General features: G+C 30.1%; 1 protein-coding gene and 1 long non-coding RNA gene across 3 annotated transcripts in view; one reads left to right on the plus strand and one right to left on the minus strand.

Moving 5' to 3' along the window:
- Positions 1 to 26,110, minus strand: part of SNF4Agamma (SNF4/AMP-activated protein kinase gamma subunit) — a 97,729-nt gene that overhangs the window by 69,228 nt on the left and 2,391 nt on the right. The window contains exons 2-4 of the mRNA XM_086910943.1: positions 8,448 to 9,161; positions 6,408 to 6,686; positions 5,927 to 6,246 (exon numbers count right to left, since the gene is read on the minus strand). Coding sequence (XP_086767069.1) covers positions 5,927 to 6,246; positions 6,408 to 6,686; positions 8,448 to 9,153 — 1,305 coding nt within the window. The 5' untranslated portion in view covers positions 9,154 to 9,161. The remainder of the gene's footprint in view (positions 1 to 5,926; positions 6,247 to 6,407; positions 6,687 to 8,447; positions 9,162 to 26,110) is intronic.
- LOC147657245 (uncharacterized) lies at positions 6,849 to 14,274 on the plus strand. Of its 2 annotated transcripts, none has more exons than XR_015292868.1 (2): positions 6,849 to 7,097; positions 13,023 to 14,274. It is a non-coding gene; the product is annotated as an uncharacterized LOC147657245 (long non-coding RNA). The 2 variants fall into 2 exon arrangements; XR_015292869.1 differs by lacking the exon at positions 6,849 to 7,097 and adding an exon at positions 11,759 to 11,896.

Consider the following 26,110-nt stretch of genomic DNA (forward strand, 5'->3'; position numbering starts at 1 on the left):
CTTATAGCGCCAGGACGAAATGAAAGAAAAAGAAAAAGAAAAATAAAATCAATGCGAACATAAAGTTTCAACGGGACAAAAGGAACTACAATTGAAACAAAACAAAATACATGTGTCGCATGACACAGGGATACAAAATGGTCGTTCAACTTCACATAACCTTTCGTGCAATTTATACATCCGTTATTAGTTTCATCGAACAAACAAGTGTATATTCGTGTAAATCGCGATTTGTTTTATTCGCTGTGCCGAGCTCGACTGCCGTTTTAAATTAACGTTGTTGTCTAGGTCTAAACGTCTAGATAGAAGACCACGTGAATCACATGACACAATAACGATTGTTATGAAATCAGAGGTAAATCAAAATTGGTGCTGGATCTGGTAAGGAAATCGACCAATGTTTTGTAGTATTTTAAAAAACTTCTGAATTTTAAAGAAAAACATAGATTTATAATTAGATATACATGTATTTTGTTAAAAATGGAAATCAGAATGATTCGAAATTCAAAAGAAAATGTTGAAAGAAAGTCATTTTGATGACTTTATTATTAACATCAAGTGACACAACAGCTACGAAGAGCATTTCAAAAGAATATTTCCAAAATTGTTTTCAAGGATGAGTAACATTGGCATTGGTGCATAGCTTTCCAAGTATATATACTTCAAAGGTGGCTACATTCAAGAATGAGGCACTTACATAGTAATTTTATCGCAAAGAGTTGGCGAACTTTATTGTGAAACCACGTGCACATTGCTGAATCGTTCGATACCGGGGAACAAGGACGTACTTACAGCTTCCAGAAGGACGGATACAAGATGCCAACGAAAATAAACAACAAAGGACGCGAGTTGGAACTCTTTGGAAAAATAAAGAATGACTTGGCTAGTTTGAAAATTTATGTCAGAACTGTATCAGATTGTAAGTAAAATTAATTGCACCATAAAGTACAATATGTATAAGGACATACATACGTATTTTTATTATACCGAATTATTTGAAATTTAAATAAAATAAAATAAATTATAGATTGAAATAATAAAAATAAGGAATGATAAATAGTAAAACTTAATAAAATAATTTATTTCAGTTTGTTATATATATATATAAATAGCTATATTTTTTATTTTTTATTTTACGAATGTAATTTTCTTAATCTTGATGCAATTTTTTTAATAGTCAATTACATGAATTAAATCAATTAAAGAAACATAAGATAAGATTAATAAATATCTTAATTAACACAAAAGATCTTTGTTAATATAATTTGTAAACATGTAAGAGAATTTCTTGTGAGAAAAAAAACTGTTAATTTTAAGGAATATTTTAAAGCGCAAATAAACCTCTTAAATATTTTAAGAAATGTAAAAGTAATTTTAAAAATATTATTTGTTGTTTATTGTTAATTGATGAAGAAAAATAATATTCAAAAATAAAACTAACTGAAATGTTATTCTTTTTAAATGAACGAATGAATGAATAAACATTATGTGAATTACTCTAATGAATTAATATTAAAAAAATATATATATATTTATTTTTGAATAGCAAACATTCGTTAATTATAATGAATTATATTTTTAGAATCACGTTTTGTTCAATTACTTAATTATTATATATAACATTTAATAACATTGTATTTCATAGTTGAAAAAGAATTTATTTTAAGAATTAATTTTCTATAAAAATTCATATTTGCAATTAAATTAAAATCAGCATTGAAATCAGAACCAATCAATGAAGTGTATAAATATATGCAATTATTGCACAATTACTTCCGATCAATATCAAGTAAATTTCTAAGTAAAAAGAACGGATGTATCTCTAACAAATTATTCAAACAGATCATCAGATGACTATACTATCATTTGCATCATTCATGTATTCTAATTATATGAATCGCAAATCAAATTAAAAATATCTCTCGTTTAATAAATATTTCAAGCAATTAACATTTACCTAACCTCAAATCAAAATCATACGAAATAAATTATTTGTTAATAAAATAGATTTTTACAACAAACAAAATCATACGTTTTAAATTTATTTTATTTTATATTTTTAAATTTAAAGATTAGAGAAGTAGTTTCGAATACCTTATAATGTCCATCAGTGCCACGGAACTCTGGACATCGATCTAGATACGGGACTAGAGAATATTTCCGAATTCGTCCCAATGACACTGTCATATTTTCATAGGTTAAAGAGAAAATAATGCACTACCAAAGCTTTCAAATAATCATGACGCAAGTACCGTCGATCCTATCGAGATTTCATCGTAGACTGACAGTGCTCGTGGGTGGTACAGGCCACAGAAATTCACTATCATTTGTTTCGTATCTTTTCATATTGCCGAGAAATCATATCGATAAATAATTTTCCCTGGAGGATTGTTGTAATACTCTCTTATCACGAATAAGATAATACTTCGAATATACACCGGTTCAAAAATTTGAAAAACACAACCTAATCGTGATTTCAATACACATTCTTGTCTAATTGATAAACTCAATTGTTAATCTATTATCGTATCATTCACGATTATATAGAATGAATTACACATTACATACCTATATATTTCTTTTCTTTATATTTTATTATCTTGTTACGTTGAATACCAATATATTTTGCAACTATAGGCAAAAAAACGATTATTGCCATCACATAATATCAAGAAGGTTAGAAAAAGTTATTATACAGTAACAGTAATTAACGATTTATACTCACTGATTACAATGATTTCTTTACATCTTAGAACATGGGAATAACATGCAACTAATCACTTTATACTCATGATTGTTTTATGGTTGCCTAATCTAATAAATAGAAACAAAATATAATATAATTTTTACATTTACTTATTAATTTTTAATAATTTCGTGATAAAAATGAAATTGAATATCAATTACTTTTCTTAACTCGTATTCTTTTTTTTATATCCTTTGATATTGAAAATGGTAAAAAAATATTCTATACGATGAGATATAAATATGTTCCACGATTCTCTGAAAATATCTATAAAATATGAACTATATGTCATTAAAATGCAACGGAGTCGAAACAAAAGAATAAATTATTTTATTTACAACGTTAACAAGTTATACGATATTTGGATAGAGGGTTTAAAATGTTCAATTAGTTTTCATTTAAAATAATTTCATAAAGATGGCAGCTAAGGTACAATATATCGCATCGCCATCTATCAACGACTAGTGCAAATAATATGATACTATATCGAGAAGTGAACGTTTGATGATAAGGATGTATACCAATTTCTTTCCATCTCAAAAAAAAAAAAAAAAAAATTAAAAATGTTAAACGACCCTCATTATCGAAAATGTCGATACAACAATTATTCAAACAAATACGGTTTAAGAATGTTACGACTAAAATAGACTAAATATATAGAGTATGCAATTACTCAGTTCGAATGCCTATAGCGAACACGAAGCACGTGTAAAATTCTTTGTACTCTAAAACGGGCTTATGAGTCGTCAGACAGCCATGTTACGCAACAAAGAGTAAAATATCGCAAACAACAAATAAAACGCGTTTATTTCACTTAATTTTACTAATAGATTTTAACAAATCTTCATATAATACAAAATCATACGATTAAGAATGTAGATATGTATTTATATTACACTTTTCTTCAATATTCAATTAGCATTATTGATCGATATACTATAAACATATCGGTATATATTCGTTACGAATTTTCTTTCGTCCTCTTTTATTTCTTGATCTAATCTCTGCGCGTTACTAATTCAATGAACAATCCACGCACGAAAAGCATTCGTAAAGGAGATCTTACGTGTCGAGGCATCCATCATAACAGCCCTCAACGCATTGTAATTCGTGTTTCGACCGAATCGATAGAGCTTAAAAGAAGCCTTGTACCTAACCTCCCTCGCCTATGAAACATTAAAGTCACATATCGGGATCTGGGCCGAACGATATCACGAATTCAGAAATGCAAATCTTTATGTCTCTAAGATTTCATGTGATTGATTTCAATTGAAATTTTTTTTAATAAGAATCGTTGAAGATTACAGTATCACGTAAGAATTAATAACGATAATTCATTATTATTATCATACCATTGAAAGTGAAATAATATTTTCTACTCTTTTTAATTTTATCTACTGTTATTCACTATAAAATATATACTTTTTATCTAATCTTTAGGTGAATATCTAATATTTTAATATTGCATTGCAACTTTTGCAATATATGCATTATATGTCAATCTCAACTTGACGTAACAACAAATTTTATTTATATGTCTGACGTAACAAATTTTATTATATGTTTTATTTTTATAAAAATCATATAAATCGATATATATGATCTTGACTTATTCACTTCTTTTGAAGAAGTATATTTATAAAATTATCTATCTATAATTAAAATAAAAAGTTTGGAAATTTCTATATTTATTAATATTATTTTTAATAATAAAATATAAATTTGCTAATTATTTTACTACTATATGAATATATAGAATATTATTTTACGAATAAGAAAGAGTTTATTAAAAGGATTCGTATCTAGCTTTACTTTGCGAAATTTCATATTCAAAGCAAATGTTTCCAGAAGAAAAAGGGAAATTTCTTGCGATTATTTCGCTTTATATCCATGTTTTATAACGATTGTTCGTTACTTTCGATATTTATAAAAGTTGGCTTATTTGAGTCACAAACTCTGTATTCTTGAACATGAAATTTTAAAGAAACGCGATTTCACTATTCGAAACGAATTTTTAAATTCGTTTTAATACCAAACAATTAACAAAAAAAATCGTACATCACTTAAAGTGTATTTAAAGTAAATGTATTTAAAAAAAAAAAAATCGCTCGATGAGATCACGCGTAAAGAAAAAGAAGAACCAATCAATGATGGCATGCCAGTGATTGGTCGTTCGTGAAGATTATAGTTAACGACCACACCTTGCTGATTGTAAACGATACTTTAAATGGTCACTCGGTTATCAACGAACGTCCATTTTTACACATTTAATTTTTTTCTTTAAAGATAACGATGTAAATAAAATAATGTATTTTTCATGAAACTACCTATTATTTTTTTCCATTCTTCTAGCGGAAACGAACACTATTATTGCTATCGATCGTTTCCTGTCCAAGCACAGGAAATTCAGTTGAAAAGTATCTAGGCTCTATAATTTTCATATTGTTTATTCTCTCCATGATAACTAATTCGTAATTGGATTAAAAAAATTTTCCAAATTCAATATCAATTTAAATTCGAAATTTATTTTTACACATAATTGCGTAAAATCACTTTTTACCTAGTTGTCCATCTGTCTGTGTGTATACACGCCTAGCGGGATGTTTTATGAAGATTGTAAAATAAAAGAAGATATAAAGCGAACAATCGTGTCGCAATCTGAAACTCTATCTTCCATTTCCGTCATCTCTCGCGATATTCTCGCGCGACCGTTCACTTTCGCAACCGTTCAAGTGGCAAACGTTGTAAACAAATTTGCTAGATAGATTACTTCTCCGTACCAATTAATCAATTATTGCAATTAGACGTAACAAACGTTCCTGCTACTCGTACGAAAATTCGTGTAAGCGAATTCTTAACGGTCAGGTTAAGTTTTAATGGCGTAGGGAAAATTTTATAATATCTTTTCTCAAAATGTAAATCACGATACAAAATATATACAGGGTGTCTCAAAAATGTGGAAACATTAACACCGGATTTTATCAACGACGTATTAACACCGGCCAATCACTTCGTTTCTCGTTCAACCAAGTATTAACGTGATTGGCCAGCGTTTTTCGTTAATAATTTTCGTCAAACAAAGCAACGGCGAAGGAAAATGTTCATCTCACATTTTTCTCTACACATCCCATACTATATTTGCGTATTCGAACGAAAAAAATAAAGAAATACCACGCTCACCTTCCTCTTCCTCTCCTGGACAAAGTCCACTCTGCGAACCCACACCTCCTCCGTCGAGTCGTAATCAAGGGTGCTGGAGCTGCTCGCCTGACTCTTCATCTCTATCAAACTGCTGTCGAAGAACCTTTTGTCGAAGTGAGGGCTAGGGAGGGGGCTGGTCCTGGAGAAGGTCATGCTGTTCGAATACGTCGGCGGATCGGTGGCTGGGAAGGTCATTCCTGGCCCGGTCGTGTGCCTCCTTCTCAACGGAGGCTTCGTGCTCGACGTCGGCGAGGTCACCGTCGACGTCGTGAACCTGGACGACGTGGCGGTGGTGGTGGTGATGGTGGACGCGGCGGTGACGTCGTCGTCGTCGTCGTCGTCGTCATCGTCGTCGTCGTCGTCGTCGTCGTCGTCGTCGTCGTCGTCATCGTCGTCGTCGTCGTCGTTGTCGTCGCCGTCGTCGCCACCGTTGTCGCCGCCATCGGCGTGGCCGTCGACGACGTGGTCGTCGACGTTGTCAACGATGCCGCCGACGCTGTCGTCATGGAGGTAACCGTGGAGGTAGCGGTTTGACTCTTCGGCTCCGGGATGCTCGAGGAGGCGGCGGGATACGATTTTTGATCGATCCTTTCGGAACTCGATTTCTCGGAGGAAGATGGACTAGAGGCTTTCGAGGAGACGCTCTCGTTCCTCTCCTCGGATTCTTCGGTTTTCAACGTGGCATCGTCCTTGCTGCTTTGCACGGTATCCTCGGCGCTCGAGGCGTCCATGTTTTTCGCTGGAACACGAGACAAAGAGGGGGGGGTTAGAGGAGTAGGAGGGGGAGGACGACCGTTGGCGACCGTTGGCGACCGTTGACGCGCAATTCGAGACAAAGAGCCGTTATTCTTCCATTCGGTCACGCTCGCCCTCTTCAAGGTTCTCGGTTATGCTAAATATTAGTCTTAGATCGTACGAAATCTAGCTACACTCGTGTGCCAGATTTTATCCTGTGACATCGTGCGCAACGTTATTGTACACGTGTACGTGTATACATATTTTTTTTCACGCGAATATTTGGTTATTCTTATGTGTTATGAAAAAAAAAAAAAATAGTAATAATAATAATAATAATAACGCATCATTCTGAGAGCTACTCATCGTTTCGATAGATTTCCAATTGTTTTAACAATTGGAAGGGAAATTCTAAGTAAGTACTAAAGCGAATAATTTTAAATATAAATTGTAAGAATCCTTCACAGAAGAAAAGGGGAGAAGAAAATTAATTTTTCGAAATTACAAAGATTCGAGAATGTTGCGCGAAGAGGCTGTGCAAGCGCTCTATTACATCGTTACAAACGCGGAATATCATGCTTCCGGTGACACTCTATAAATAAACATCGACTGAATGAAATAACTGTTCGCATCTATAGCTATATTCATGTGTTCCATAGATCGCAAGCAGCGTGAACGTTGCTCTAGCAGAGATGGCTCGGCTGAAAAATAAATCGTGCACGGTAATAATTTCCAGTCGTGCAATGATCACGCGTTATTATTTCAAAATGTATAAAAAAGAGAGAAAAAAAAAAAAAAAAAAAAAGTTTCCTATTTAGGAAGATAATCGATAAATATAACGTGTGAATATTGGCTAAGTGGAGTGTGTCTTTCTCGCGGTGTTGGTAAGAAGTAAGAAACGTTGCCAAACGGAACTAAACGAAGCTAAACCACTGGCCGCGCTCTAATCTTAGCTCTCATTGAACGAGTGCGAGCGAGCTCCTGTTAATAGCTCTCTTCGCGCGATTTAATGCCCGAATCGCGTTTCGTAACGCTTTTCTCGCAATCTTCCATAGGCATTCGCGGTGCACACGATCGAAACGAATCGATCGCGGTTTTTAAAGCGGAACGATAATTCAACCATCCGCTCACGCGTTTCTACATATTCAACATATCGTAAATGATTCTATAATTTTGATTTGATCGAAATTGGGCGATGAAATTACGTTTGCATCTTAATAGAATATTAATATTATTAATATCAATCTATTAAATCCTAAAGTTATTCGTTCCGGGAGAAAAATTTACAAATAGATCTTATCGTCTTAAGATGCTTAAGATAATTTTCCTTTCTTAATTCTAACATCATTCTTAATTTAAAAAAAAAAAATTTAAATATTTCTTATATATCGCGTTTCTAATAATCGACAAGAATTTAATAACTTTGCTCAAGCGAGTAGATAATTAATAATTCAATTTGAATATATAATATTATTTTAATTATTAAATTATCAAATAGAATATATTTACAAAACTCGTTACTGGGATAGTATAATTAACGTTTTTTTCTCACATGAAGTGCAGTAATACGTCCGTCGATACATTAGCATAAAGCAAAATGGAAGAATCAATAGAATTTAAATTAGAATCTTAAAAAATTCGCGTCTCTTCCCTTCTTTTTACATTTTTCACTTTCGAGGCGATATATTTAAAACGAACCATCCTATTTATTTTAATTTCTTACCAAAAAAAGAAACGCATTAAAATCACAAGAAATCTCTCTTACCATCCTCGTTCTCGTATTCATCCTCTTCCTTGCACTCGGACAATCTTCTGCCCCAGGGATAAGGGCTGTGCGTCTGATTCCTCGACGGTAACCTGTTCACGTGGGAGAGGAAGTAATGATGAAAGAAACTGTCCACGCCGTCCGAATCCTCGCCCGAGGATTGCAGCATATCCTTGAGGGCGGCCAACGAGGTGATCGTGTTATAATTGATAGCCGAAATTAGATCGTCCTCGATGTCGCTGTCGTCCGTTGTGTCGTCATTTTTCGACGTTTGATCCTCTTTCTTCGCCTCGCACGTCACCGCCTTCGTGTTATCGGCCTTCGAGGCCTCTGTTTTATCGTCCGAGCTTGTCTCGGACTCGTCGTCAGACGTGCTTGTCGACGTCGTCCCGCTCGACGTATCCTCGTCCTTTTTCCCATCCGTTTTCTCCTCCTTGAGCTCGTCCTCGTCCGACCCTTTGCACTCGTCCTCGTCATCCTCGTCCTCTTGGGAAACGGCCTTTGATAATTTATTCGAAGCCTCGTCATTCTGACTTATATTCTCCAAGTTCTTCAAATTCTTCAACGCCTCCTGCTCCCCCAATTCCTTACTTATTTTCACGTTACTGTCCTCCTGGCCCGTCATTTTATTCGTATGATGCTGATTATTGGCAGTCACATCGCACTCGTCCGATTCGTTCTGCTTCTCGCCACCGGAACTCTCCATCGAGGTATCTGAAAAGTATATCGACAAATTTTCTTATTAAATAATAATATTGATTTCAAGGTGGAGCAACGATTGATGAACGGTGATCACTTTTATGAATCTGTCTCATAATTCTCGATCCTTTTTTCATTTTACGCGCAATTCGATTCGCATCGATCGATTAAACCGAAGAAAATTCCCCGGTGAATCGACGTTTTTATTTCGATGCGGATAGGAGAGAAGCGTGAAATTTTTTATTGTTCTAACATTAGACTGGGGAAGAAGAAGAAGAAGAAGAAAACATTCTTTGCATTTTTAATATAAAGGGGATTATTAACACGTTTCGTGTTTGCATAAGTTTTTTCCACTCTCTTGGACACGTGCGTCAATAAGACGACGACGATTCTTTAAAATTACATCAACGTACGGCGCAAGCGGATAAGTGGAGAGAAAATTGTTGTCTTGAAAATTTAATAAAATCGTTTTTTCCTCGAACAAGCATACTTCCGGTGTACAACGTGAAAGGTTTCCCTCGAAACGGTTAATGATGGTGTTCACTACCTCGCCTATTCATTGCGCGATCGTTCTCTTTCCTTTCTTGAACATTCACTTTTCTGATCTTTTCTGTGAAAGAAAAAGGGGGAGAAAGGTGGGAGATTTATATTATCGGGGCGACGATGAACTAGGACACCGAAAAAAAAGGTAAAAATAACTCGTCAATCGATTAATTAATTCTCTAATAATAAATGCTCGCAAACGTTGACGCGTTAAGCTTGTCCTTATTCCATTCATGTGGATAGTAGTAGGTGTTTATAATTATTCACGCTTCTTAGTGAATAACGTGTCAAAGATAATGGAACAATTTTATCCAAGATGTTATTCTTCTCTTTCCTTGTTTTTTTTTTTTTTTTTTAAATCTAAAAGACGAAATTAAACGGTAGTAAATGATTTATAATTAAAATTGAAATAATTTTCTTCGAATATTAGAAATATTGGATATTTCAATTTTTTTAATTTTATTATTAAAATTTATTATAATTATAATTAATGCGAGATGTATAAATGATATAGTAATAAGCAACGTAATAATGGAATACATGGGGAAATATAAATATATTTTTTGAAGCAAGTTTTAATGAGAAACGGAAAAAAGAATCTCGAGAAATATCGCGACAATGTGTGAAATGAATAAAATCTTAAGCATCGTTCTATTCATGTAAGAAACGCGTCCTTCTTCTTATTGACCAACAGTATTTATACCGTGTTGAAAAATTGTTTGAGAAACTTGCATTTATTCTTTCTATAACTATATATAATGCAAAAAAAATATTGTGAATATTTCAGTAGATTCCTATTGAATGACATTTTATTTTGAAACGATAATGTTACATCAGGTACACATTAAAATTAAAGGTACACTTAAAATTTCTTTTTTCTAACCTCAAAATCTTAAATATCACGATAAGTGGGAAAAACTTAATTTATCTAATCTAGCGAAAATAGAATTATAATAAAAAAAAGAAGAAGAAATAAGATTCAACAATCAAAATTGATGGATCAAATCTCTTTTCAATTTTTTCAACTTCCGTTTCTTTACCATTTCGTAATTTCGATACGTATTCGACTTACCACCGTTTAAATCTTAGAGTTAGAGGAAAAAATAAAAATGGCTGGTGACCTGGATAATTTAATTGATTAAATTCAATCAGTCGGCAAACAAAACTTTGAATTCAAATTCTAATCCGAGTAGCTCAATCGATTGATTCTTTTTTCTCTTTTCCTTCTTTTCATTCTGAAATTTTCGTTTTTTTCGCGCAAAATTCTGAACAGTTGCACTCGAACGTCTCTATCGAAATAGAATAAATTTACCGTATATTTAGATTCGACTGGCTAGCGCGATAAACGTAAAAATTAATAATAATAAAGTGCGAATAGTGAAAATTATTTGTTAAATATTTCTTTTTCCTCCCCCCCCCTTTTTTTCTTTTTTCCTTTTTTCTTAAAAATGAAAAAATATTCTTTGTTGCATTCGTGAACGCGTCACTGGCGCATTGCGGTAAGTACGCCCTCTATTTCGTAACCGTGGAAACGTTTGTCTGTATAGCATGCAAGTTCTGTTATAGATGCGTATCACACAGCAACTATGGTCCTCTATTATACGCGGCGGGAAGAGCAAGTAAAACACAGTGTAACAAACAAAAAAATATATAAATATTATATATATATATATATATATATAGTTATGACTAATTATTTTCGTTGGTAAATTTTTTACATATTTTCGTATCGATCGATGGTTAAAAAAAAAAAAAAAAAAAAAAAAAAAAAAAACAAAATATAAAGTAACGTTAGTTTACAGTTAGTTTATAGTTCGTTTATAGTTTGTGTTTTATATTGTTTTCAAAAAATTATTACCAGTAAAATACCGATAAGTTATATTAAAAAAAAATCCGATTTTATCACGTGTGAGGTTATATTTACGAACTTCGATAGCAATTGAATGCGAATAACTTGTGACGAATTAATTCCAATTTGAAATAAAGTTCGTTATATAATAGCAATTATAACTATTGTTAATTCAAAATTTCTTTTTTTAATTAACAATTGTTAAACCATTTATATTTGTCATAATTTTATTGAAATAAAATACACGCCAATATATATATACATATATATTTAGATATTACATTTAACCATGAAAACTTTGTCGAACGATTGAAGATGCAATCATCGTGTAAGATGAGGAAATACGATATCGATAAAGGTCAGTTTACAAAGTATTACTGCTAATACAGCAACAGGTATGGTTTGCTCAATAACAAAGTTGCTTGTTCCCTGAGATATAAATTAGATTTCGTTCAACGAATCTAATTGAATATAAAAGACGAAAAAATTTGAAATAGGCGATCAATCGTAATCCCCTTGAACAAAATTACGTTGGAATAATTTTATCTACCAAATTTAATGGGCAAGGTGATAGATAATGTTTGCAAAGCAAATGTGATACCACCGATAAGATAAATAATTTTCAGACTAGTTTATATATCAATATATGAATGCAACAAAATCATAGTTCATCGGAGATAGATCTATAAGTACTTTAAATTACAGATAATCTACAGTGATCGATCGAGTGGAAACGAAATAAAAATAGAAGAATAAAACAATTAATAAATACGCATACAACGCATACACTGACTGAAAAAAAAAAGAAATTACAAATAAAATGTTCTGTTCTATCGAATTAATTTTTTTCTATCACAAGTTGCAGAATAAAATTTACCGGAAGAGAAGGAACAGCGTCGTTTAACACGATCTTGACAGGAGTAATGTAAAGTGACGGTGATATGGGCGGACATATATCGCGGGAATATACGAAAATCTTTGGCAATATGCCAAACTCGTTTCGCGAATACTTGTTTACCGCGTGCTACGTAGTGACGTAAAACTCTATTGGGCTCGTAGACCGATCCGGAACATGTGACGATCCTCCACACACATATATCTAGATCTTGCTAGTGTCTAGTTTCTTTCTCGCTAGTCTTAAAATGACCGAAGTCGAGACGATCCAAATCGAACTTAGCACGAGACACAATGATGATATATATTGAGCGACAGACAGAATCGAAAAAATTAATTTTTATTTTTATACCTCGATTCAACTTTCGAGAATGCACATTTTTTCTCGACTTGACCTGAATTTCGTAACAATGATTCATCGCTATACGTCGAATCAATAATGTCTTTTAATGAGCATAAAAATAATTAATCTGCAAGCTCATTCGAAACGACGACAAAAATATTTTGGATAAATTTTTGAATCGTAAAATCAAATTGTCCAACCAAATCAAACGAGATATTCAAGGTAATTCGAATTATTTTGTTTATAGGTTATAATTCTTCGCGTCGGCCGTGTAACGTGATGGTAATATAGAACAGAGAAGCGTACAAATTCGAGTATCGACGTGGGATGAGACATCGAACGAATGTACGCCTTGTCGCAAGTGTTTGCAATCGTATCACGTATGACGAAATCTACATGTGTGTGTAATGTGGAAGAAGAAGACATTCGAAACGCGACTTTCGTGCAAACGAATGAAAGTATTGAAAATGCTAAAGTTTCGAAATTGTTATGTTTAATTTATATATATTCATGATCAAAAATTGCAAAAATTTTTTAACGTCATATCGACGGAAATTCAAATAACTTAACAAGGAAGGAAGATTTCACAACAATTTTATTGACAAAGTTATTCCATTCTTTTCAAAAATGCAATTAATTGATAAACGATTTTAAATATTTTTTTTGTTAATCCGTTTTTCTCAAACGGATTCGATATGTCGAGTACGAATGAAAGCCATACGAATGACCAATGTTTAAAGGTAAATAAAATTCCTCGATACTTAATACTTGTTGAAGAGTTAAACAAAAGTTACGTCGATATCATCTCGTTATCGCGGAAGAGGAGGAAATATACCGATTACATACTTTTATCGGTAGTGAGAAAAAAATATTGGCTTTCGCAGATACGTCCATTGCGTGCAGGCAAGAATAACAGTAATACGATGAAAACGCCAGTAACCGTGTAAACTGGAGGAACGCATGAAAGAAGTGAAAGGTTCTTATTTCTCGAAAGCGTTCAAGGAACACTACCGTTCTTTTGTAATTATCGACAGGGTACTTGTGTTTTCTACCTAAGCTAGAGAAAAACTAAAAAAAAAATTTATTTCTACAATATTTCTAGATATATTTTTCCGATCATTAAGATAATTTCATTACTTGAAAAAGTTAAAAGAAGTTTTCGAACGTGATTCTCAATATTTTAACGAGTTAAAAATAATCACAGCGCCAATATTAAACGATTGTTGCTGTCAATAATTTCGTCAACAATCGACAATAATTTACGAATTTAAGAAAAAGTTAAACTTTTTTTTTTTTTTTTTTTTTTTAGGTAAAATTTTTAAATTTCAAAAATTCACTAAAATTATAACTATTGCCGGCCTACATTTAAGTGTTAATGTATCGACAGTATATAATTGACTAAAACAAAATGATTATATTTTTTACCTTCGTTTTACTTCATCTTCAATGTAATCTTGAATGAAACGTTTATGAATTTAATAAATAAGTCTCAAACTCAATATTTTTGTATACCAACTCTTTTATATTTGTGTCACGAACGAAAATATTAATATTCCAATATATGAATGGAGATTAATTTATAATCTTTTTAAATTTATATTTTCAGCAATTCATATATTTTCAAGCTTAGATTTATAACATAAGATAAAATCTGATGAATCTGATTCTCGATAATATTTTTATCATAAATTTACTATACATAACTATAAAATTTGGAAAAAAAAAACTAGGGCGGAACGATATGTCGATGATAATAGTGTAAGAACAAAAAAAAAAAAGACCCTAGGAAATATTGACGAAGCTTTCCATTCTCGTATTGTCGGTGCCATAGTTCCATAGTATCGATCACTTCAACCGCACGAGTGACGAAAAAACCTCGTGGAGAAAGAAAGTAAAAATGGAAACGGTCGCAATAAACTATGAGTCAAAGTTTGCTTCGTGTGTTTCGTGCCCCGCAGTATTCTCCGAGAATATCCAACGAGGTGCACGCGCTTTAATCCGGCATGCGAACTCGGCGAGTGAAAAGGCAGTTATGAAAAATACAAGAGAATATAATTCTAATAAAAGATTTACACTGGAGAGGAACGTGTCTCTCATCGAGTCGCGTACAGTTGCTCTCAAAAATAAATGAAGATCGATACAATTCGAAAAAGACAATGAAATTTTACATTGGATATTTGGATTTAAAATTTGTTTTATTATTTTTTACACGATATCTGCAAAATATTTTTTACGAATCGTCTACGTTTTACGTATACTTATAAAATATTACAAAATCATATTACATATTAAAATCATGTATGAACGTAATCGTGTGTTCGTGAATACTTTTTATATCAATTAAATAAATAAATTAAAATAACTCTTTTTTTTTTTAATAAAATGATAATACGAATAATATAATATATAATGATATTAATATGAAATATCTTCTCGTTAAATGGAGATATTTAAGAAGAATATAAAAGCAAATCGATATCATTGAAAAAAATTTACGATTTTGCTCGATTTTACGATTCGATTTTAGTATCCGTACCGTTTCACGTATGACGTAACCGATTTTCTTTTCCCCCTCTCTTAAAGCCCCCTGTTAACGATCCAATCTCTTTCATCCGATGACGAGTGAAAACACGCGAATGTACACTCATCGACGAAAATACAATATGAACCAACATCTAGATATCGTTACAGGGTGATTCACAATACCATTTTCTAGGATGAAAACTAAGAGAGGAAGAGTCATCTAGACAATGGAGAATCGGTGACCCTTAACTTTCTGTTCTACCATGATATAGAAGTATCTCTGAAAGTGAAATCGATAAAGGTCAATGTACCGACCGAGTACGCAGCTCGGAATAATTGGAAGATTTTATTTACTCGAAAAACGAGCCAATTGTCGAAAATAAGAAAGAATGTTATATAGTCATAGAGAATTGTCGAGTCAATTAGAAACAATTTTCTAATATTATTTATTATCATTTATTATAAAAACGATCTCATTAATTTTACAAGGATTCCATTTTCCAATAGACTAATAAAAAAAGTAAGGTTAAGATAAAAAAATTTCATAATTTTTTTATTTGTAATCAATATCTTTCTTTTTTTTTTTTTGAAAAAGAAACAATAGAAATTCTTTCAATTCTATTCCGTATAATAAATAATGTATGATAAATAAAATATTATAAATAGTATACAGGTTATGTTTTACCACCTCTGGAAGGTCGATTCTAGAGTTCAAAACAAAAGTTGGTATAAAAAAATGACGGTTGAGGTTTATTTATTAAATTAATAACGAATTTAAGTTTGTTAAGTTAAACGAAACAAAAAAAAAAAAAAAAAAGCAAAACCGTTCTGTCCTCGTTACAATATCATATTCTATTTCATCTAATACTTCACCGGATTTAAAAATGCTTATAACTCGATAAATAAGATTTAACCGAGAATTTTACATACCAATTTTTACGTTTGTTTTTGCTAAAATCTACTCTCCGATAGTATCTCATAAATACGTATAAACACAACATATATATATATATATATATACTTGTCAATCATTGAATAATTTTTCTTCTGAAGATATATATATATATATAAGTTAAAGTATCATTTATTATTCGTTGGTAGACATATCTATAGACAATAAATATAGACAACGTATCTCTATGTATACCGAAGGAACGGCTCGAACAACTGAATACACAAGTTTTATAGAACACGCGTTGCATTAATACCGGTCAACATTGAAAGCAAACAGCTGATTCAAGGCTGACGCCCATTGACGTCGCCCGTTTCTCTAATAGTAATGTTTAAGCCCACATTACACCTAACCTCTGACCTACCTTAAGCAACGTGATGAGGGCGACACGCGTTTATTCCTTCATCTTCATTGGTCTATTTTTACGCAACGCTGTCTCTCTCTCTCTCTCTCTCTCTCTCTCTCTCTCTCATGAAGAAAGATAGTTATATTGAATATCTCTCGTTATCGTGTAATTTTCCATCAACCGTGATTTCAACAAACAGTTTGTTGAAATCTTGGTTAATAGATCAGATCACGTCTGGCCTGTTAATAAGCGTGAATTGAATTTTAAGAATGGAAGAATGGAGTTAATATGAAACTGCGGCGAAACTGGAGGTAATTAAATGGAAATAGTATTACCATTTTGAATTGAATTTTTTCCAGGATCGAAATCTCTTTTGTGATGAATGGATAAATGTGATAATAAATGTGGTTCTTTTTTTTTTTTTTTTTTTTTTTTTTGAAAACGCGCAATATCAATTTTTCAAAACGAAAAGTGGATATTTTATAATTTTATAATTTCGATATTGATAATAATAATTTGAAATAATAGTGGAATAGTTTTATTTACGGTTGTATTAATCGTGATAACGTGATGATCCTTCCTACCTCACGTCACAGACGATTACGATATCACGACTTTTTCCTTTACATAATGCCGCAAAAGAGATGTTGCTCGCTTCAATTGGCAAACGGTGTATGAATTATAGCGGATATACCAGAAGTTATTTCTGACGGAATTTTTTGGCATGATTCGAAAGCAATTTGCCAACGATTAAAGTGTTCCATTAATAAGCCACGGGATCTTTATGTTAACTGTATTACTGTCATCAGGTGAGTGTCTCATTAAGTCTCGTTGGCAAAGTTTAAATTGATTATCTAATATCCCAGGGATATTATCGAATCACATTCTTTTTTTCCTTCCTTCTTTTTTTTTTTTCATCTTTAATATCAACGATAGAAGAGAAACTTGGAAAATTCAGAAAGTTTCACGTTCGACTTTTTATGATTCAAAATTTCGAATTGTAAAAATTTAAAGATTTTTGCTTATCTCTAATTTTGAAAAATAACTTTTACAAATTTATCGAGAAAGAAAAGTGAAAAGATGAAATGTGATCGATATGTTATTCGTGAAAAAAAAAAAAAAAATTTCAAATTCAAATTTCGACCGATTTGTTAATAATTGAAAAATAATAAAAATAAAATAATAATAAAAGTGATCGCATTGTACGTGATTTGTACGATAAATTTTTTTTAAAAAATTGTTTATAATCAAAATGTAATCACAATTTTTAATACGAATACGACACAATGTACGAAAACGTTGTATCGATTTCAATACGTGTGCGTGGGTCGCTGTTTCGATGATCCATTGAATATTACTAAGCAATAAAGGAGGAAAACTTTCCATTCTGCACCAGAGTCTGGAAAAGTACCGAATGCTTATGACGCAAATTTTAACAGAGGACACAGGATGATTGCCAATATTCCATCCCATAAAGACGAAGGATAATAAGAACTTCAATTCGTATTAAATCTTATAAAAATATCAACGTCCAACAAAAAAATTCATATGTTCGTTTATTAAAACGAGTTTGTTGGATAAATGATGACGATATGTTCGTGGAATTAATAAAATTTTTATATTTCAACTTTATAGCTTTTCAAAATATTCAAAAGATTTTGATTGTCGAAAATGAATAAATTTTCAAGAAATATTAAAAATAGATAATAAATAATCTGAAACAGTTGTTAAATATAATTTCAAAGTTCAAGAACAATAAACGTGACTATCGATTCAACTTTTAACAAACTTTTAATAATCTCCAAAAATTAAAAATTTTCGATAGACAAACAATGATAATCTTTGACTGACTATGCATAAATATTCTAGAAATAAATTGCCGCATTATCGCTATTTTTTTTTTTTTTTTTTTTTTTATATATATATAATTAAGTGTCTTCATTCCGTTTTAAAATTATCTGCATATCTATTTTCTGTATCTCATCTCATACATATATATTTCAATTTCGAACAATCTATCTTAAGAAAGAATAATAAAAATATGAAATCCATTGCGTAATATTTCTGCAAAAAAAAGTTGTCAAAGGAATAAACCGATTAATAAAGAAACACGCGCTCAATAAATATCTAATCACGCGGTTACCACTGAACGATAAATCCGTACGTTGGTAAATCATGCGATTGTTGTACTGAATCGCGGGAAACTTGTATGAGAATGGCGATCCGTGGTCGACCACGTGACAAACGTTGAAAGCACGTGCTCCGCATCAATTATGGTCGAAACCAGTGAACAACGCGCGACCCGAGAAGGAATTCCACGCAAAGTGACTCGTTTCTCCTCAAAATGCACGAATGCGCACACGGAGAGCTCGTGTTGCAACTGTTTCGCAACCGAAGAAGAAAGAGATGCGGGGAAAAAGATAATAACGCATATTGCGTTCAATGAATAGAAACGAACTAAGAAAAATGAAACGTGTCATCGAGTTAATCGGTTCGAGAAAAAGAAGAACAATACTGAAACTCAATTGGTATACGGTGATACACGTGAAACGTAATTGACACCGCGAAAACAACATGGTTAACATCGATCAGAATAATAAATGAAATGTAGGTATATTTTATCTATCGTGAAATATTTCTAACTTTTAAAAATTGAATTGAATTAATTGAATTAATCGATTTATTTTACATTTTACAATTATATCAATTAATTGTTTAGAGATACGATAATAATCGTACATCTGTAATAAAAAAAAAATAATATTAAATATGAGAGAATGAAATAAGCAAAAATTAATAGGAATTTTTCGAAATAAAAACGATAAAATTCGCGAATGAGTCACAATGGAACAATTTTTAAATCAGCTGAGTATACTAAATGTAACTAGAGGAATCAACAATTACGACAGATTTACTTAGAACTTTTGTTTATATGCGTATATGACTTCATCTTTGGCATCTTCGTGGCAAGAATACAAAGCAAAACTAAAAATGATTGAGAGAGAGGGAAAGAACGTAAGTGGGTGTACGAGTTATGAAATCAGGATAAGGACGAAGATTACCCTTGGAAAATCTACTAACTTCTATTAATTGGTATTACACATTCAAAATTCATCACTAACTTTCTAAATCTTTATTTCTCTATGAAAAAAAAAAAAAAATGACAATCTTTCCGATGTATATAACCTATAAAATTATACGACATTGCGCAAAGGATTAAAAACATTAATCATACTTTAAACATCGATAAAGAAAAAGAATAACAAACGAAAAACTCTTATTAATTTGTTCGACTTTCTCTGCACACTCGATTATGCTAGATTTCTCGAGAAGAATCGTTGCCAAAGGTTTTTGCAAATGACAATCAAGAATCGCTACAACAAAGAAAAGCACTACGAGCAACAAATGATGGCAAGTCGCCTTGGCGACCCAGTCGGTAAATTCCCGTCGCCACAATGTCTGCATCGGCGAAAGATAATCGACATACATTATTTCTTTGACGATCTTGTTACTCTCGTTAGAATAAGCCGACTATATATATATATATATATTTATATTCAACCAAATAAAAAGAAAGACATGGTGATAGTAAAGGATTTAACAAAGCAAACTTATATATATATATATATACACTATTTTATAAATGCCTGAACATTTTAGTAAATTAGAGGTTAGAAGTACTACTTGAATTTTATCAAAATATAAAAGATTAATGGTTCACTAATATTTAATATCTTTGTATCAAATTAGTAAATATAAATATAATTTTAAAGATATTATTTAATACATAAAAAAATTTAGCAATAATATAATTTTCATAATTATAAATAATCGTAAGATATATAATTATAACGAACGTGCTATCGAATCATTGAAAATGTTTTTATTTGTAAATAAAAAAATTAAATTCTCTCTCTCTTTCTCAAAAAAGAAAAAAATATTTAAATATTTTTTAATTAATAATATAATAAGCAGCAGAATGCCAAATCATCTTTTTTGATGAAGGAAGTTGAGATTACGTATCGTGAATTGAGGATTTTCTAATATTGATTTTTGCATTGAATTATAAAATTACAAATTTGATTCGAAAAATACAACCACGATAATGTATATCATTCGAAAGTGATAACAGCGCGAACACGATAAGAGAAAACGTAATTAGAAAAGTAGATTTTTTTAACAAATCTTTTGTAATGTTATATATACACGTTTATATATGTTTATTATTCGCTAATTCTATCGATTAATGTAGTTGAAATATAATAAATAGGTTATATCCGATAGATACCAACTTCTTAAAATCAAGACTGAACTTGAATTTAACTCGGTTACGAGTAAAATTTTTTTTTTTAATAGAACTATGATTCACTCACATATGCCAACGGTAATTTTCCTTTACCAATTATAAATTACAGATTAGTCATAGATAATTGCAATATCGTATTGTTTTGTAATTGTCATAACTTTTCTTTTTTTCATCGATCGAAGGTCACATTCGATCTTCTCGTAAAATAGCTTATTAATCTAATTTATAAGAATGCGAAACATGAATAACATGGCAATTATCCGATAGAAAGAATATTTATAAGGAATGAAATAAACGCGTGCGATATACATGCATCTAGATACATCACGTACTGTTCGATAGAAAATACACTATTGAATCCATTCCTAACGTAAGCGATGACGTATTACCGTATCGTTCATAATATCTAGAATGACACACTTTTATGAACGTGAAATATATTTTTGCCGTTTTAGAAATTATTTAACAAATTTAATTGTAAAATACAAAATCCAATAATAAAGGATATTAAACGAAAAAGAAAAAGATAACTGTAATTTTTTTTCTTATTTCCAATATTCGTCGAATAAAATTTCTTCCACGAAAATTTTATATTTTCAGCTGTTACAAAAGCAATTACAAAAGATTACAAAAGATATTTATCACTGTGACGAAATCTGCATTGTTTTATTGAGGAAATATGAAAATCATCGAGTTTTTAGTAATAAAATATTTGTTGTATAATTCATATATGATGTATAATAAAACTTGTAATATACTATAAAATATAGTATAAAATAATATAATAAAATTTGAGTTTTTTTTCTTTAAAAAAAAAAAAAGAAACGATTAACTAAAAAAAATCAACCACTCGTGCATTTTATCATCATATTTACGAGAGGCTTAAACTTAAAGTATATTATTGAAAAGTTTCGATTATTTATTAACTTCACAAAGTATCGTTTCATTAAAGTATAATGATACATTATGCTCGATTTTATATAAATGACGTTATTTTTTTTTTTTTTATCAAGAATAAAACAAAAGTTGCTTGATTCCTCGATTTTCCATTATATGAAAAAAAAGTTACATGGGTTCAAAGAAAAGATCAAAAAACAAGGAACAAAAATTTCATGAAAAAAATTACTGTAATACATTGATACTTGGAAAACTCAAACTTCTCAGTTGGTATTCTAAAGATTGAAAGATTTCTATATTCGCGAAAAAGAATCGTTAAACAAAGATGCAATGCCTTTTATTACCAGAACTTGATTCCGTTTCGTGATTTAGATACGGAAAATCTCAATTGTTTCCAACAATTTGCAATTCATTCGACAAACACAATATCCAATTTTGAGGTTAGCAACATTAATCGAGCAATGCCGACGACTATATAGGTTAACGCTGTTTAACCAACGCGAAGATCAAACAAATAAATAATTCCATGAAAAGCGGATAACAAAGAGCGGAAAAAAACTAGAATGACGAATGATATATAAGATGATGAAAGATTAAAACGAATTCAATTTGACTGTTGAACGCGACACGAAATATGACGATCGCGTTTCTTGTATAGTACGTGCACAGTGTCACGCGCATTATCCATCAGAGGTGACATTCATCTTTCTTCCGTAAAAATACCGGCTAATTAACCACTATGCCTATCCGACCTTGCAATTAATCGTACTGTTGCGCATGGATACGTGTTTGCTTCCGGCGTAATCCCTGATATACTGCCAATAGGCTTCTTAATTACAACCAGCCGTTCCGAATTACACTTTCCGCCAGAAATATAGGTTAAGTACGTACACTCCTGGCTTCTAAATGTCTTACGACATTTATTTCTAATCAGATTTTAATACTTGTTATAAATTGTGATTTTTTATTGTGCCTTTTTTTTCATTAAAATGCATCTTTCTAATATGATATATAAATTGAATATTTATGATTATCATTAGATCAGGTTAGCTAATATCGATTTATTATAAATTTTTTATTATTCATATATTTTTATATTAATTTTTTCTTTAAGACAAATATAATGAATATTTTTTTTTTGATTTTTGAACGGGAATGTACATCCTTGAAATAATGTGCTCGTGCACATTTCGTAATAATATACATTGTTTGAAGTAATCAGGAGGCCAGCTAAATGTATTCTGATGAGTTTGCTGATATTTTATGAAGCTTGGAAAATTCAAATCGAACGCTAAGTAAATTAAATAGATGAAAAAGAGATATTATTATTCTAATATTCAGAAGGATTTATTAAATTGTTGGAAACATTTGAATCTATAAATACGAATAGTAATTGAAAGTAGTTGAAACTAGTTAACAACTTGTCTCATATTTTATGATAAGAAGTTTATTACTTATATGCTATAAGGAAAATTTTAATGCTCGAAGAAAGATGAACGAATTTGAATTTCAGATATCTTCGTTCATCTTGTAAACTCGGTTATATATCTATGGACAAATATATTTATCGAAAACAACTGGTCTCTATTTGTACAACTTGAATAAATAAGCCGCAGAATCTTCGATGCAACATATTCGAATGTTTTAAATATCACAATTGTTTTATTAACACATTATGAAACGACGATATTGTATTAAAATGAAATTAAATTAATTTAATTTTAAATCAAAAAAAAAAAAAAAAAAAATTATTACTATTATTAAAAAAAAAAGAAAAAAAAAAGAATACGTTGATGATAATTTATATTATAATTTACAAATTAATTTTAGAAATTATAATATATTACTGATATGATCACTATATTAAATATTCACTCAAAAAAGATGTATGTCATTATTATTATTAGAGTGTGATAAATATAGCATATGCAATGTACAAATTGCCAATATTGACGAACGAAAAATCACTTGAACTTTATACAAAGATTATATTAAATTTCTGAAATACAGACAACGTACACACCTTACCTAATCCAATTCGAACGATAACACAATCATCGGATTAGATACACATGACTTCAGGATCATGAGAATCCTTATAGAAGACATTTCATCGTATCGTCCTACAGCAAAATGTAACATGGATATAACTTGAATTTAAAATCAGATAAAAAATATATAAAATTTAGTTAGTTAGGAAAAACATAATTAGATATAATTAGATATATTAATTAAACTTTATGATAGAAAAAAAAAAAAAAGGAATGACTTTATGCTAAAGCCCAAGAATCCAAACGTAAAACTTATTAGGTTAAGACTGAATCATATATTTTAATTAGGTTATGCATTATTTATTTTAATTCGACTTTCTCGTGATGGCTAGCTAATTAAATGGATTTATTTAGTTTGGGATGATTTGACCTTGGCTTGAAGTCTTAAAAGATACTCAAAAGATACATTTGACATGCAGATTAACAAAAGATTATGTTTCACAAGGTTAAATAAATCAAAATTAATTTACAAATAAATGATTGGGTTAAAGAAAATAATAAATCTAATCAAACCCTTATACAAATCTAAATCTGTTCCAAATGTAACTCAAACTAATTTAAGCTAAATCTAATTTGAATATCTATCTCAAATTTCGTTGAAAATGCACTTATAAATGCACAATAGGATAGAAAATATTTTTATCGAAGATCAGAATTAGTGAGATAGCGGTATCTAAATAATTATCAAATAATAATTTATCAATAATAATATTACTACGTCGCAAAAACAGACAAATTCTAGTTTTTTTTTTTTCTCTCCTCATACAATTGATTTCATACAAATCAAACGTTTTAAGCTTGTGAAAATAGACATACGTCTACCAACGATATCATAAATATTTAAAAAATAGAACGATGACGTAAGTAACCGTTACTAACCTAAGTTGTAATATTTACGTTAGGAACGAAGTCAAATCCGATCTATCTGGGAAAAATCACATCCCACCAAGAACATATCGAAATAAATCATGTATAACAATCTTATGCATATCTATAATAAAGTGGATCACAAAACTGAGCAAAATGTAAACGACCCAAATATCTGTTATCTTAATTTGAAAGTATAAAGAAATATAATTCTGTAACAACGAACAAGTATATTTTTACATTCTACAAGTTATAAATTATTATAAATTATTTATCCAGTTAGAGATAAATTTGAATATATATAAAATAAAATCGATGAAAAATCGATGAAATATAACATTGAAATTTTTAAAAAATAATTCATATATAGTCAATTCGTTTTAATTAGGTATATAATCTTTCGTATGTAATTATCTTAATAACGTAAATATTAAGTTATAAATAACGTTGTTTTTAAATAGTTTAGCTTTCTATAAAAAATTAATACTTATTCTTATTTTTAGTAGATACTTATCTTATTTTTAATAGATAATATATTAATTATTATTGGCGAGTTTTTATTTTTTATTTATAAAATAATTTATTAATTCCGTTTAAAAAAAAGTCTCGCTTTTTGTAATTAAAAAAAAAAAAATTGATCTCAAATATTAATTTATTGACAATTGTATTGTCAAATACAATTTTATCATTTTGTAATGAATAAAAATAAATGATAATTTTTAATGCTACATCAGAAAAATACAATGAATATATTGAAATCGTTTAATTTTTATCATTATTACTTTTTTCCATCTATCAAACTATATTATATTAAATTAATTAAATTAATTTAATATCAGTTCAATTACATTCAATTTTATAATTTAAGCTGTATAATTTAAAAGTTTGTAAGAAGTGATTGGTGTAACTTCTAAAATATTACAATGCTACTCATAAAATAAGAAAAATATAAATTTATATTCATGTTCTCTTTAATATCATATTCTATTTCATTATGCTTAATTTTTAGGCATAAATAAAATCATTTTATTCATTTGATTTAAAATATTTTATGTTTTTATCCAGAATGGATAAAATAAATGGAAACAATTGACAATTAAAAATCGTTTCCTATTAGATTTAAATTAAATTAAATAAAAGAGCATTCTTATTGCACAAAACAGTAATGATCTTCATCCCTTATTTTTTATTTTATTATCTTTCTTTTTTAATAAATATATTTTTAGATATATATATATATATAACTTTTGTTGTAAAATTTATAAAAATTTATAAGTTATAAGAGCATGTATCAAATTTATCGAAAATTTCGATTTATCTATATATGTAACGGTAATTAACATGGATAATTATAATTTGACTAACGGCAATGTTCGACGAAACGAGCGACTAA

The sequence above is a fragment of the Apis florea genome, unplaced genomic scaffold (assembly GCF_048593485.1).
Source record: "Apis florea isolate Af1SG1 unplaced genomic scaffold, ASM4859348v1 contig_3203_pilon, whole genome shotgun sequence".
In the NCBI taxonomy this organism is placed as follows: domain Eukaryota; kingdom Metazoa; phylum Arthropoda; class Insecta; order Hymenoptera; family Apidae; genus Apis; species Apis florea.